Below are 15,655 nucleotides of genomic sequence, written 5' to 3' on the forward strand. Positions count from 1 at the left end.
TTACTGGTTTTATGTATCCTATACTAAATTTTATGTCGCGCAAAGCAGCAAGTTGTTAGCTAATAGGGAATAAAGAGTGCAAATTTTCTGAAGAGTTTTTTTACCGGCAGACTGGAAGCAGGAGAGGCACAATAGGACATTTTAATTTCCACTGTCCTGAATATAGTTTGATGGCTTCCAGTACAAAATATACACGTTTAAATTTCACAGACCAAAATACAGTGACGAGCGATAGAAGAATGCTGTGTGGAGAGGTGTGGTGCTGCACTTTGGCACACTTGAGATCAAATAAAATGTTTTACAATTCCTCGGACACGTTTGTTTTATGTATCAGAGTCTTCAGAAAGATGTGCACTACAAAATGAACGTTAAATTTTTGACAGCCTATCTCAAACGCTCGAAGGACGCCATTATCTACTATTGCCCCGGTTCGGAAATATCGTAGATACGGGTCTGATGCGTAGAGCAGTCTGAGTTATAATAGGGAAGCGGATAGTGTCCACGTGATCCATGTTTACATTTAGTGATTTTGCTGTTTCCTCTTTGTCTACTGCACTCACGTCAAATGAAAACAAAATTGATTTCTTTGGCTGGGAGCTATCATTTGAATTAAAATATATGTACAAAATTACGGAAGGCTAAAATACGTTATTAGTTTTATATTTTATTTTATTTCCACCTTTCTGACAGTCAAGCATTAATTGCCATGCAGAACAATGAAGTTATTTATATCGGTTTGCTGAAGAAATTGTCCTTTATTAATATTTTTACGCTGAGGCAGTCAATATATTTGAAACAAAGGGTTTAATTTCAAACTATTGGCTAGTTTCAAGTGTTCACTGCATTTCAAGTGTACGTTTTCATCTTCTAGTACGTATGACATTATGCCATAACAAAGAACCAGACATGAGATGATAAAGAACTGGTACCCAAGGAAATTTACATCCCAAAAACACATTGAAAAGTTTAATATCAGGCTGATGCCTACTTCACTGGGAATCTGGGACTCATTTAAGAAGCAGCTCTTTGATGACGAGCCATGTAGAAGAATTTATAGCCCAGAAGATCACACTTTTATGTTGTTATTAAAAATTTTACTGGCATATTTGTGATATATATCTTAAAATGTAATATGTGCATAAAAGACCGACATTATATGTGAAAGCTTAGCTCCTCTTGCAGCATATTGGCGTTAGACCAATATTATATGTGAAAGCTTTGTTTTTCTTGTAGCAACATCATATATATTAATTTAAACCATTAACTTTCCTGTTCGTGTGTTCGCGCTACTTAACAGTGATGTTGCTATTGGCTGACTACACCACGTGTCCGAAGCTCTGAATATCCACTGTCATCATCGGCTGGAGAGATCACGTGACATGAGCTATGACTGGCTTCCAAATACGCATCGCAATCTCAATTTCAATGCTTCGGAAAGTAACATTGTTTTATGGGATTCGAATTTATACTTTTGTAATACGAAAATGTGCAGCGTACATGTTACTGAACATCAAACATCTTTCCAAAAGATGTTTCGTTTTCTAAAGCACTGGGATATTCTACGCCCATGTATAAAACCATAACCATTCAAAGGATTGATAAGTTATACAGTTCCAAGAGAAAATATACTGTCAATTAACACGGTAAAACTATGTTTCCACCCAGGAGAAAGTATATTTTTAACCGGGAAATCTGGGAATTTTTTTCCTTGTCCACGTATACACCCTGGAAACATTGGTTTCAGATCCTAAAGCGGGCCTCTTTGTTCTTTGATGCTTAAAGAAATTTATCATCAGGCTTCTGAACCAGTTATATAGAAACCCACCAGTGGCTGCTGTTGCTCAGGTATTAGGCTTGGTCCCTATGGCAATAGGGGTGCTGGTTTCCTCACTTTCAAAGAAACCAGCAGTGGTTATGCCACTACAGCAATACATTACACTTTTTCACCAGTTCACATAACTGCAAACTATGCGAACACAGAATATACTATGCTTCAAACTGGATTTAAATTGGCATGTCAGTAGCACTGCACAATGAGACATACTCAAAATTCTTCATAACATGAATTATTTCCAAAACGTGTCAGGCAGACTGCTTTGAGCTTTCCCAGAACTTAAAGCAATGTGACATCAGTGTAAAAATTGACGGTTTATACTGTGAGTTGCAGCTGTTATACAACAGTTTTACTCCTTGGTGTTAAGTAAGTGCCTTGCTTATGCACTGTTAAATTTGGAAGTTTATAACCAGTTTGATTCTGTAATTATCATAGCAGAAAACAAGCTAAAATGTGTCACCATGTGGCATGGACTCTACTAATGTCAGTAGTAGTGCTGGAGGAAATTGACACTATGAATCCTGCGGGGCTGTCCATAAATCCGTAAGAGTACGAGGGGTGGAGATCTCTTCTGAACAGCACGTTGCAAGGTATCCCAGGTATGTTCATGTTGAGGGAGTTTGGTGCCAAGCAGAAGTGTTTAAACTCAGAAGTGTTTAAACTCAGAAGTGTGTTTCTGGAGCCACTATGAAGCAATTCCGGACATCTGGGGTGTCGCATTGTCGTGCTGGAATTGCCCAAGTCCATTGGAATGTGCATTGGACATGAATGAATGCAGGTGATCACACAGGATGCGTACATATGTGTCACCTGTCAGTCTTATCTAGATGTATCAGGGGTTCCATATCACTCCAAATGCACCCACCTCCTTGAAACTAGACTGATCCGACCAGACAACATGTTTCCAGTCTTCAACTGTCTAATGTCGGTGTTGACGGGACCAGGCGAGGTGTCAAGCTTTGTGCCATGCAGTCATCCAGGGCACAAGAGTGGCCCTTCTGCTCTGAAAGCCCATATCGAGGATGTTTCGTTGAATGGTTTGCGTGCGGACACTTGTTGATTGCCCAGCATTGACATCTGCAGCAATGCAATGGGTTGCACTTCGGTCATGTTGGACGATTCTCTTCAGTCATTGTTGGTCCTGTATTGCAGGATCTTTTTCTGGCTGCAACGATGTCTGAGATTGAATGTTTTATCGGATTCCTGATATTCATGATAAACTCGTGAACGAGTCGTATGGAAAAATCACCACTACATTGCTACATGCTGTGCCCCATCGCTCGTGCAGTCTGTAACACAATGTTCAAACTCACTTAACTCTTGATAACCTGCCACTGTAGCAGCAGTAATGGTCTAACAACTGCGCAGTAACTGTCTAACAACTGCACCAGACACTTGTATATACACGTTGCTGACCACAGTGCCGTATTCTGCCAGTTTATATATCTTTGTATTTGAATATGCATGCCTATACCAGTTTCTTTTGCATTTCAATGTATATTGTTTATTATGACAAACATAAGTTAATAAACAGTACAGAAAGCAGTAACCATGAATTGTGAAAAATGAGTAATGCAAGATCCTGATATAAAAAAGACCAATCTGATGTACATTGTTGTTGCTGTAAATGAGGCACAGTCTTTTTTATGAAACTCTTTATTCCTCCTCCCCCCCACCCCCCCCCCCCCCACCCCACCCCATCCCCACCCCACCCCCCAAATGGCGAAAGAAATATTATATAACAACAACTGCATTAAGCTGTTTTGATAGAGCTCTGTTCTTGAACGTAATACACTAAACTGCTACATCACTTGAGATCTGGACAAGACTATATTCATAACATCATAGCAACAATCCTATATACAGATTTTAGTGATGTAACTGTCTTTCAACTGCACTGTTCTTCGTAAATTCTTGTTGGCATATGGATAGTGCAAAAAGGGTATATGTTGGGTTACTCTTGGATTCATTTGTGGATCCATGAAAACAGTTAATACTATTTTCGTCGAGCCTCTTTGTTTCTTTTTGTGTGTCCATCTGAATACTGCTCGGGGTTGGCATGTTTAAAATAGTATTTCTGATAAGTGTTAAAACACTGTTTAATATACTTTATAAATATGGTTTTATTAATTTGTTTCAACCAACAAATAAAACAATTTCATTTTTACCGAGTATGGGGTAAATTTCATACAAGGGGAAGGAGTGGGTCCCATCACATATCACATCTCAACGAGGGTGAAGGGAGTTCCAAATTTTAAAGAAAGTGCCTTATATCATACTGACGCAGGTGAGATTCTGTTAAAGAACACACATTCTGATTTAAGAGTCCTCTTCAAGGGGGAAAATGTAAAGCAAGTGAAGAAGAATTGAAATCACCCTTTGCTAATACAGACTAGTTAATTGAAAAGATGTGGAACAGTTGTTCCACTTATCTGGCTCGGAAGCCAAATTAGTGTCCCCAGGTTATGTTTGTGTTTGCAGCCATTGCTGAAACCTGCTTTTGTCCCAAAAATGTAAGGTTTCCCTGTGGATCAGGTTACATATTAAAATACCGATTTACATAAGGGTTGTTAAGGTAAAACGGAGGTTGTCAAACTGCACTTGGGGAGAGAAGAGTTAAATTCGTTAGCCATATTGATTGGTGTTTCTGTTTCAAAATCAATTAAGGCAAATGCTGTGAAGGAGCCTATGACAAGGAAACAGACAATTTCTGGTGCTGTCCTTATATCAGTGCTTGTATTCTTATCTTAATGATCTTGTAGGCAGAGTAAACCCTGATCTTCCTTCATTTTCAAGAGGAAAGTGAGTGTAGACCAACTGTAATTAACTCACTAGGAGATATCCCCAGGGATGGAGTCAACTTTTTTAATCACCCATTTGATTGTGTATGTTAGGGTCTCAGGTAACAACCTGGAACCTGCCTGGCAGGCCCTTATTGAGAAGTGATGGACAAAAAAAACTTCAGAGGGCTGTGTGATCCAGAAGAGCAGTAAAAGTAGCATTAAATCCTGTCAACAATTGAAACTCCTTGTTGGAATATCAACAGTATTGGGAAGAGGATGAAAGATGAGCTCTTGAATTGCAGACAGCCACATTGAAAAGACAGTTACAAATTTTAGCTTTCCACCGGAGTGCCTTTTTCAACAAAGACAACACACACATTTATACAAACACAGCGCATGCACCCATGCGGCCGTGTGTGTGCTGCAACTCAATGTATCATCTTCATGGTGAGCAGCAATCTACCCCTTTCCTAAAACTGTTAACTCCCCACACCCCACCACTGCCCTCCACCTCACCCACCACCACTGCCCTCCACTTCACCTTCCACCTCACCCACCACCACTGCCCTCCACCTCACCTTCCACCTCACCCGCCACCACTGCCCTCCATCCCCACCCCCTTATTACTGTATTTGGTTGTAAACTCGTCTCCACTTCTGAAAATAATTCCATGGATGGTTTTTGTGTCATTAATGGATTGTTGCTCATACCATTTGCAATGGGTGTAGTGGATTAATAGAACATTGGCTTAAGGCATTTTATTCTAAGTAATGACTAATCTTAAATTAATTCTTTCTCTCTATTTGTTTTTGCACTTCTTAATTTGACATTTACATGTCCTTCAAAAATTATGTGGAAGTATGCCACTACTGTTTCAGTATTCAGGATCAGAATTTTAAAGTTAGTGTCTGTTATTAGGTGGATGTGAAAGAGGAACATCCAGAAGTGAAGAAAGAAGATACTACCACAGATATTAAACCTGAGGTGAAGTCACAAAATACTGATGATAAGAAAGTGGAGGAAAGGAGAGATTCTTATAACAATAAGAGCAGTGAAGACAAACGTGGTGAGAAGCGTAAACATTCTCCAAGTCCACACAGAAGGTAACTATGTTTCAAAAATGTGTGGTACATATAAAATCTGTAGTTGCCCATTATTTGAGCCAAAACTGCACACCTTTTGTACAAGTGAGAAGTATAGAAGCAAGGCCCTCCACAGGGTCTGCATTTATTGTGTTCATGGTACCTCCTGTAGTTTTCTGCTTGGGCACTCAGATACTCCAGAAGCTCAACTAGCAACGGATTACCCAGTAACTCTTAGTGTTAATTGAGCATGTGACATGGTTCAGCTCTTTTTGCTGTAGGATAAAGTTCAAATTTAGGTTTCCTGCAATTTCTGTAAATAACATAACTCAAATACTGACGGGGATGGTTTCTTTGAAAGAGAACAGGTTTCTTCGCTAATAGGAAGTTGTCCTGTATCTAATGACTAAGTACTTACTGTTATTCAATAACATCAAATAAGTCGTAACATTACATGGTTTTCCTGGAAACTCAATGTGTTAGAACTGTTGCACTCAGTTCTGGTGTACATATTTACTTCATAAAGATAATTAAAAGCTGATTTTGATTCTATCAATTATTAATTGACCTCTTAAGGTACCACAATTTCTTCTATGAGGCAGCTCAAGAACAGTGATCTGAATTTGATTCCATTCTGTGTGTGGCTCTTTGATTGCCAGATCTTTATCTGGATGTTTGATAATATCTGAAAATTAGTGTGGAAAATATTACCATATGGTGCTCTTTAGTTAGTTTAATATTCCAGGCAAACTAAATCTCCTGTTGCTGCTGCTGCTGCTTCTGCTGCTGCTGCTACTACTACTACTACTACTACTACTACTACTACTACTACTACTACTACTACGTTGCAAAAGTGCAGCATTAACAGTATGTTGTAGTGCACAAATTGCAGGAGTTCTACCTGTACAGCAGGTGCCTATGTTCTTTCGAAATCTGTTAAGCACGGATTGATGAGCTGTTCGCCACTTTTACAGATCCAAAATGGACACCCATCTTTATTGCTAATGAGATGTCGAGACTTCAGCTTTTCATTCATGGTTTTTGTGATAATAGATGCTTTTAGTCTTGTGTCTGGACTATTTGTACTTGGATGGTGTAGTTGGTCATGCACTGCCTGTGGAGAGCAAGAAATACGGGTTTGAACTCTCTCTCTCTCTCTCTCTCTCTCTTTCTCTCTCTCTCTCTCTCTCTCTCTCTCTCTCTCCACCCCATCCCTACTAAACACTACTGGTCCCCTTCATTGTGTGCTTTGTTTCTCTGTGCAGCAAATTTATTTCATGCTGCAGGATGTCCAGCTTGTAGTAGAAATGTGCAGGAAAATGAGTGCTAAACAGAAAGTTCTGTGATATTCTCAGGTTTTGCTTGGTCAGACATACCAAGTTTTGGGCTTGGTGCGAGAGTATTTAGAGGTGGTGAGAGATAATGTTGTGACAGTTGCCTCTGACGAAGGTAGTCTAAGGAACTGCATGCACTTTCAAGATATATAAAAACATTGTTGTTAAAGTTTGTAATGAAACATTCTGTGCCTAGAAGGAAGAACCTGAGTCATATAAACTACGGACACCTGATAAAAAGAGAACAGAACCATTAGTAACAAACTTCAACTCATTCCAACCAGATGTTGCTCACCCCATCCTCCTCCTCCGTCCCCCTCCCCCCCACAGGGCTCACCACACTGAGTATGTGCTTGGCTACCATGGGGCCCCAGCCTTTGCAGCACTACTTCCCTTTCTATGCTGCATGTCTATCCTCCTCCTATTCTTTTCCTCTCTCTTGGGGACCAAGTTCTTCAGGAAACCGAAGTTCTTATTAGAATTGTGTTGGCTCATACATCCCCCAGGTAAGGGCTAGGCCCAAAAGGGGTGATTACCTGAGCTGGTACTTTTTCATATGTTGATTGGTCCCTGTGGACAATCATGTAAGGTGAGTGAGGCGTAGGAAAAGATTACTACTAACTACTCAGAAAATATTAGCTAGCTGCAAACCTCATATACCACCCTCTGGCAATTATAGTACATTTCTTGCTACACTCCAACTTACAAAGGATATGTCGACGCACACTTGTGACTTACAGATTGGTCCCATAGTTGTGAAATCGTCCAGCTCCAAGGTCAGACTCTCATCTTCCCCCTTCCATGGGTGCACACCATGCCAACAAATGATCGCCTGCACCAGCTAAATTGCATGCCTTGCAAACAGAACTGTGCACATATAGCCAACCAACATCTGGGTCTGCACCTGACGAACGCCAAAGTTCTAAGCAGTCAAAACAAAAGCAAGCAAACTTCCCGTTCTTCAGCGGTGTCACTATGCCATATCCTCACCCACCCGACCTCTATTTCACCAGGACAGACCACCAAAAACCAGTCGGCTGGCTAACCCAAGGCTAATACCAACACCTCTGTCGAACTAATGGACAAGGAAGGATCCTCCAGTCTCTGAACCAGGTCATAGTGTACGTTCAAATTCTGGTACTTGTCAGCCACTGCAGTGATTGTCCCCTTATTTGATCCATCTCCTGTCTATCATCAGATATGAATATTCTCCAGTGGAGCATTCATAGCATTAGTGTCAGTAGGGTTGAGTTACAACTCCTCTTGCAATCATACTGTCAAGTTCTTTTTTGCTCCCAAGAAACAAAATTATGCCTTTACGATTGCTTTCACCTCCAATACTTGTGTCCACTTTGACTTTCTCCCTGAGGTGGAGACTCCAGCTCATATGGGTGTCATGTTGCTGATTCAGTAAGTCATCTATAATCACACAATTTCCTTGCACACCCAGCTTCAAGCTATTGCTGTCTGTCTTCCCCTTCTTGGTTTAATCTTCTCTCTTTGCTATGTCTACACAACCTTGTCTTGTCGGGAGGACGACGGTTCAATCCCGCGTCTGGCCATCCTGATTTAGGTTTTCCGTGATTTCCCTAAATCGCTCCAGGCAAATGCCGGGATGGTTCCTTTCAAAGGGCACGGCCGACTTCCTTTCCCGTCCTTCCCTAATCCGATGAGACCGATGACCTCGTTGTCTGGTCTCCTTCCCCAAACAACCCAACCCTTGTCTTGTGCTGTCATGAGAGCAGACATTTTGCATCCTACTGCTAAATTCCCCCTCCCTTTTTGCTGCTCAGTGACTTCAGTGCCCACCATCCCCTTTGGGGTTCTCTACACCCGTCAGAGGGGCTCTCTTGTAGTAGGTATCTTCAGCTAGCTCAGTCTAATCTGTTTGAACAAGGGTACACCCACATTTCTTTCTGATTCCACGCACTTCTTTTCCCACTTGGACATTTTGATATGTACTGCTCAGCTTGTTCATCATCTTGAGTGTCTGTCCTCTCACACGCACACTTGAGTGACCATATACCCTGTGTTGGTTTGCTAACATACGTGCCATCTGTGCGTCCGACCAGCTGGCAGCTTTCTGAAGCTGACAGGCAACTCTACTTCTCATTATCCATTTTAGATTAACACCATTTGCCCCCATTGATGACTAGGTAGAATACCTTACAAACACTATTCTCACTGTCGTGGAATGTTCCGTACCTCGCACCTCTTTCTCACTGAGACTTGCCCCCGTCCCCTGGTGGACTGAGGCATGCTGTGAAGCGATCTGCACGTGGAGACAAGCTCTCCACATTTTTAAACACCATCCCACGATAGTGAATTCTTTCCATAATAAACAACTACGTGTGCAGTGTTGCCGTGTTTTCAGGGATAACAAAAAATCTAGTTGGCTTTTTTCCAAAGCTCTTTTTACAGTTTTACTCCCACTTCTGGTGGTTGGGGTAATCTGTCAGCTTTCGAGGACAGCGATTCATTCCCTGGTTCATGGCTTGACCATAGCGTACAATGTCATTGTCGATCCTTTTGATATCTCCAAATCTTGGGCCGATATTTTGCACAGGTTCCTCCCACTACCATCCTGCTTTCCTCCATCTGAAACGGGTGGCAGAGAAAAGGACGATATCCTTCTCTTCCCAGAATCATGAATGTTACTATACTGCTTTTACTATAAGGTAGATTAAACCTGCACTCTTTGTCCCTGTCATCCATTCCAGGATCAGATGGCGTTAATCCTGTGGGCCTACGCTTCCTCCTCCGTACATGTAACCCCATCTGGACAGATTACACATTTCCCTGTTGCTGGTGTGAGGCCATTGTCGTTCCCTTACCTAAGCCTGGTAAGGACAAACACAAACCAACCTTCCTTTCAGCTACCACCCAATTTCTCCCACCAGTAGCGTCTGCAAGGTGATGGAACTTATGATTAATGGTCGGCTGTTGTGGTGGCTTCAGTCTCCTCACTAAGCCCAATGTGGATTCTGTAGGCATTGCTCTGCAGTTGAGGATATTGTCACCTTCTCAACTCACATTATGAACAATTTTTTTCTGACAGTGTCAAACTGTGGCCATATTTTTTTTTATTTGGAGAAGGCATACGACACCTGCTGAGTGACAGGTATCCTCTGTCGTATGTACACGTTGGATTTCTGGAGTTGCCTGTCCCTTTCTATCCAGGAATTTTTAAAAGATCGTGTTCTTAAGGTTTGTGTGGGCTCAGTTTAGCCAGACAGTGTTATTTAAGAGAATGGGGTGCGTCAGGGTTCTGTGCTCAGTGGTGTCTTAATAGCCATTAATCCCATTATGGATTGTCTCCTGCCAGGTATCCGAGCCTGTATCTCTGTTGATGACTTGGTGATATATTGCACCTCTCAACAAACCTGTCTACTTGAGCAGCATCTTCTGTGATGTGTTGATAGTCTTTACTCACAGAGCAACAACAATAGCTTCTGCTTTTGTGCTGACAAGACTGCCTGTATGAACTTCTGGCGACACTGGGTGTTTGTAACACCTGTTCCTACATCTCAGCCCATTCCTTCTTCCATTCGTTGGTGCCAAAATTCTAGGGACTCACATTTGATAGGAAACTCTTATTTTTTACTATGGAGCTCTGCGCCAGGCTTCCAAATTGTCATCTGCTCAGATTTTCTCAGTGCTCTTCAGAGTCTTTGCGCACTTTGCTCAGGTGGACCCAGGAATGCCGCCACTCGCTTGCTGTGGGGAGAGCCAACGTGGTGTTCCTGTGGGTCCCTGGTCACGTCGGCGTGCCAGGGAACAAGGCTGCTGATGCTGCAGCTCTCCTCCCTCGGCCTGTTCGTCATTCTGTTCCCTCGAATGGACTTTGTGTCCCTGCCTGTTAGCATATATCATCATTTTGGGGTGCACAATGGTCTTCTCTCCAGGAGAACCAACTCTGGGACTTTTGACCTCACCCGACTCCCTCTCGGCCTTCGCATCGCGAGGTGGTCATTTTAGCCTGGCAGCATACAGGACACTTGTTCTGGCTACTGACATTTATTGAGTGGCAACACCGAACCCTGCTGCACTCTGTGCCTACTGCTCTGTGCTTGATGGTGTTCTTTCCTGATATGGTGCACATTTTTTAACTGTTTACATCTATGTGTGCCATCTAATTTGTCAGATGTTTCAGCAGATGACATGTTCTGTCAATTGCGTATTACTTTTTTGCTGCAGTGGTATGGCGAAGCAAATCTCCCCCCTCCCCCTCCCCCACAATCCCATAAAGCAACAACTAACAAAAAAATATGATGTTCATCGCCACATGTGTAGATATTATGAGAGAAAAGAACATCCATATTTAAAAAGACTGTGCGTTACTCTTTGTGAGGTAGAATTATTTGTTGGTAGCAAGTTTCAAGTAAAAAAAAATTGTGGATGAAAAATTGTAATGGAGAGGGGTGATATCGTATTGTGGCATGCTCAATTTTAAGAAACATCATTAAAGAACCAACCAAAGACCTTGTCTGGCTTGGTGGAGCCTGGATAAATGCTGGCCATACCATCAGAAAAGACCGCACAGATGATAGTACATGTGGAAGTTCTGCTCTCATGGAAAAGGGCTCAAGAATTGTTGTCTTGCATGTAGGACTTTGTCTGGTTTCATACCTGTCTCCTGATTTAGAAATTCAGGAAAATGAGTGACTCCTTTGATTAGCTGAACCGCGATAAATTTCTGAAATGGTTTGAGAGGCAGCTGTTGTAAAACTTAAGTTGGCTGTGTGGCTTTGTAATGGATAATTCCCCATACTATTCATACTGAAGATAAAGCTCAAATAATAGCAATGAAAAAATTCTGCATTGTTGAATAGTCTGAACACCACTTTTTGAAAGTTCAGTACAATTTATATAAAGCAGAACTCTTGGAAATAGTGGAGGACAAAAAGCTCATAGTGTTGCAGACGAGTCTGCTGAAGAACGTAGAAACAGGGGTCTTGGACTTCCACCATGCCACTGTCAATACAATGCCATTGAAATGATTTGGGTGTAGATCAAAGATTCCATACCAACAAATAACAAAAGCTTTACTGTAGCAGAAATTCAAGAACTATAAGGGATGCAGTGCCACAAGTAATGCCAGAGAAGAGGAGTAACGTTGTATACCGGACAGAAATGTTTAAGGAAGCATGGAAAAGTGGAGTGTACAAAGTAGTATTGGGAAGATAATATCCTTGGCAAATCCAGAGATTCTTCCACAGACCAGAGCACAGAGAATGAGTGTGTTGAAGGACGAACGTTATTCTGAATTAAGTGGCATTTACCATCTTTTTGTGTTGGTGTTTCATATTTTTGACTGAATGGCCTGTACCACATTTCCCCAATAAATCTCATGTTATTAAGGAATACCCATCCACACTAGTATAATGTACTATTTGCGCACTACAGTGATTTGTAAGTACTTCAGCAGCTAATATTATTTTTAATGTTGTGACTACTGTATTTAGATGAACAAAAGAACACTGCAGATCCACTTCAGTGCTCCTTTCATAAAAATTACTTAAACTAAATGTGAATAATTCTGATTATTGTAAAAGACAGTGCACTTCCTGGTGCTTTTGTTGAGATATACAAATAATAGGAACATAGGTTCACTGTACACACAGGAGTGCATGCATTAAGCCACAACTGCTTTATGATCCTGTAAATCGAACTCAATACCGTATGTTAAAAGGTGGTATGAAGAAGGTAGTCAGTACAGAATTTTAGTTTTTGGTACCTACAGCCATACTGTGCACACATGCACTGGCAGCCATGCTGCATGCACACGCACCTGCGAACCATCAACATCGTCCCCTTCCACCCTCAACTCTGCTTCGCTGTTAATCACTTTGTTACTCTAATCCATTTATAGTTGACTGGAGTGAGACAGTAATAGCCTGTCTCTGATATTATTGAACCTGTATATTGAGCAAAGTGTAAGGGAAAACAAGGTGAAATTGGGAAAGGGAATTAAAATTTTGGGTGGAAAAAATAAAATTTTTGAGGTCTGCTAATGACATAGTAATTCTGTCAGACGATAAAGGACCAGAAATTGACTGTCTCTTGAAAAGATGTATTAAGGTGAACAACAACAAAGGTAAAACAAGGGTAATAGCGTGTATCTGAATTAAATCGGCAAAGGGTGAGGAACTGGATTCAGAAACAAGCAGGATACTAAAAGTAGTTGACTACATTCTCTTCGTTGTGTAAGAGTGTTAATATGCAAAGTACACGAGCTTGATTTAGTGAAAAATATATTTTCATTGTTGTCATAACTCCCCCCCTATAAAAGCTGAAAATTAAATTTAGAAATTTGAGATAATGTTGTTGTTTATCTGTTCTCTTCTTTCAGGGGAGGGTTCACTGCAGGTGGTCCACAGCGTAGAGATGATGAACCGGAGTATGATGAAAATGCTGTGATCCTTAGTTGGTGTGAGTACATACTGTGTCTTATTTTGGCACAGGCAGTTGTTTTGTGAAGAGTGAAAATACATTAAGCCCATATTTTTAATACAAGCTTTGGTAAAAATGAATTGTTGAAGCCTTTTGTTATTCCTGTACGTATCGAGTGATAGTGTGCTTTTGTTAGTACAGGGAAGATTGCTGAATACATTAGTAAAGGAGTAGCTGGTCACAGTAATAGATGATGCTGAAAAGTGTTGTTCAAATTTGTAAATGCAGATAGTCCTTGTGTGCATAAGATATCAGTGTATGGTCATATTAGGTGGTAGAGTTGTGCTGTTTTGATTTACTGAATTCAGTGAAGTGATAAATGAGTGACTCATTCCCAACACCAAGTCATTCACCATTAGTGCACTTATTTGTTTTGCACGTACTTTTGTCCTTACTAAGTTGCGCCGTTTGTTCTATTTTTTGTCATCCTCCTCCTGCATGTCTGTATACAAACTCCTTGTGTATTCTTATACCAGATACAGACGTGCCAACTCTCCCGATTTAAGCGAGAGACTCCCGATTTTTCCTTCTTCCTCCCGATCTCCTGACCGTGAAGACCGATCTCCAGATTATCAGGGCAGTTTCAATACTTTCCTTACTATTTGAAAATCCTGCGCCTTCGATATATTGGTGGATGACAAGGTATGGCTGCTACTTGTCTATGTTAACTTGGAAGATTCGTGCGGTGGCTATTGGGGGCGGCAGTAGGCGTAGCTCGCGCCTACAAGGAAGTAAGGAACTTATCGTTGTCAGCGTTTGGAGACAAATGAATATCTTTCAACTAGTGCCAATTTCCTTCACTTCTGGTACCACCAGCGCAATCGTAAAGTTATCGTGGACAAGTAGTAGTCTATAGTCGTTCCAAGCGAAGTGATTAGCGTTGTTGTGTCTACAAGGCAGTGTTGCCAAGTTGGGGATTTCCTCCTAAATTTAGGGAGAATTAAGCTGCCTAGGGGGAAGTTAGAGGGATAAATGTTTCAGGGGGAAAATATTTAGGTTTACTACCCGCCCCTCCACTCGACAATTTCAACTTTGCCTCCCATTTACCCCCCCCCCTCCCCTCCCCCCTCTCTTATAATAAATAATAAAGCAAATGTAATTCAGTTGTTACAGCTATTGCATTATTGCAACTTTAATCGTCAGGGGTGTGTTGTAATTTACAATATTACACTGCTAAACTTCTCCTGATTTTTCACTTTTCAAAGTTGGCATGTCTGCAGATACTTTATATTGGATTTCCTGCTGTAGGGGTCCACAGCAAATTATTCTACTTTCTTGTTATGTGAGTTTCACTCTGTCCAGATTGTAGCCCAAATCACAACCACACTCCAGATATAACACTAAGATCTCTAAGTTCAGGCACTTGTTGAATGTCAATATTTCTATTTCTAGAAATTTTTTCTTACTGAGAAGCCAAAATTTTCTAAATTTCTTTTTCCGTTATATGTAATTGTGCTTTGTGTGTCCAAGTTTTAAAAAGCTTGTTAAACAGTATATTCTTTTGTCACACCCAATATCTAGTAGATGCAGGTGGACAGGTTCTGTTTCCTTAAATTAAAAAAATAGTGTACCACGCCCTACCCTGATTATGACATTAAGGCTATCATGACTAATGCTGTCAGATACGCACTGAGATTCCAAACTCCATGGATACCTCCTAAAATTTTCTTTAGTCGTGTTGCCTGGTGTAGTGTAGCAACCTGTCATGGCATGAAGTTACTAAATCTGTGACAGTCCCCTGCGGAATTATTGAGCCGTGTTGCATGTATATCAATCCATAATTCCAGAAGTGGTGTTGTTGCAGGATTTTGTGCACCAACTGACCTCTTGATTATTTTCTATAAATGTTCAGTGGGATTCACGTTGGGTGATCTGGGTGACCAAGTCAGTCACAAGAATTGCCCAGAATGTTTTTCAAATCAATCACGAACAATTGTGGCCTGATGACGTAGTGCAGTGTCATCAATAAAAAGCCCACCATTAAATGGCTTCAAATGGTCTCCAAGTATCCAAACACAACCATTTCCAGTATGTGATTGGTTCATTTTGATAAGAGGACCCACTCCATTCCATGTAAAAACAGCCCACACCATTATGGAGCCAGCTTGCACAGTGCCACTTGGACCCTACTTGCAGCTTTTACCAACTGCAGTCGGGATTCATCTGACC

General features: G+C 41.2%; 1 protein-coding gene across 1 annotated transcript in view; it reads left to right on the forward strand.

Moving 5' to 3' along the window:
• Positions 1 to 15,655, forward strand: part of LOC126457350 (heterogeneous nuclear ribonucleoprotein U-like protein 1) — a 132,632-nt gene that overhangs the window by 22,955 nt on the left and 94,022 nt on the right. The window contains exons 3-4 of the mRNA XM_050093577.1: positions 5,536 to 5,720; positions 13,386 to 13,465. Coding sequence (XP_049949534.1) covers positions 5,536 to 5,720; positions 13,386 to 13,465 — 265 coding nt within the window. The remainder of the gene's footprint in view (positions 1 to 5,535; positions 5,721 to 13,385; positions 13,466 to 15,655) is intronic.

Source organism: Schistocerca serialis, chromosome 2 (genome assembly GCF_023864345.2).
Source record: "Schistocerca serialis cubense isolate TAMUIC-IGC-003099 chromosome 2, iqSchSeri2.2, whole genome shotgun sequence".
Taxonomy (NCBI): domain Eukaryota; kingdom Metazoa; phylum Arthropoda; class Insecta; order Orthoptera; family Acrididae; genus Schistocerca; species Schistocerca serialis.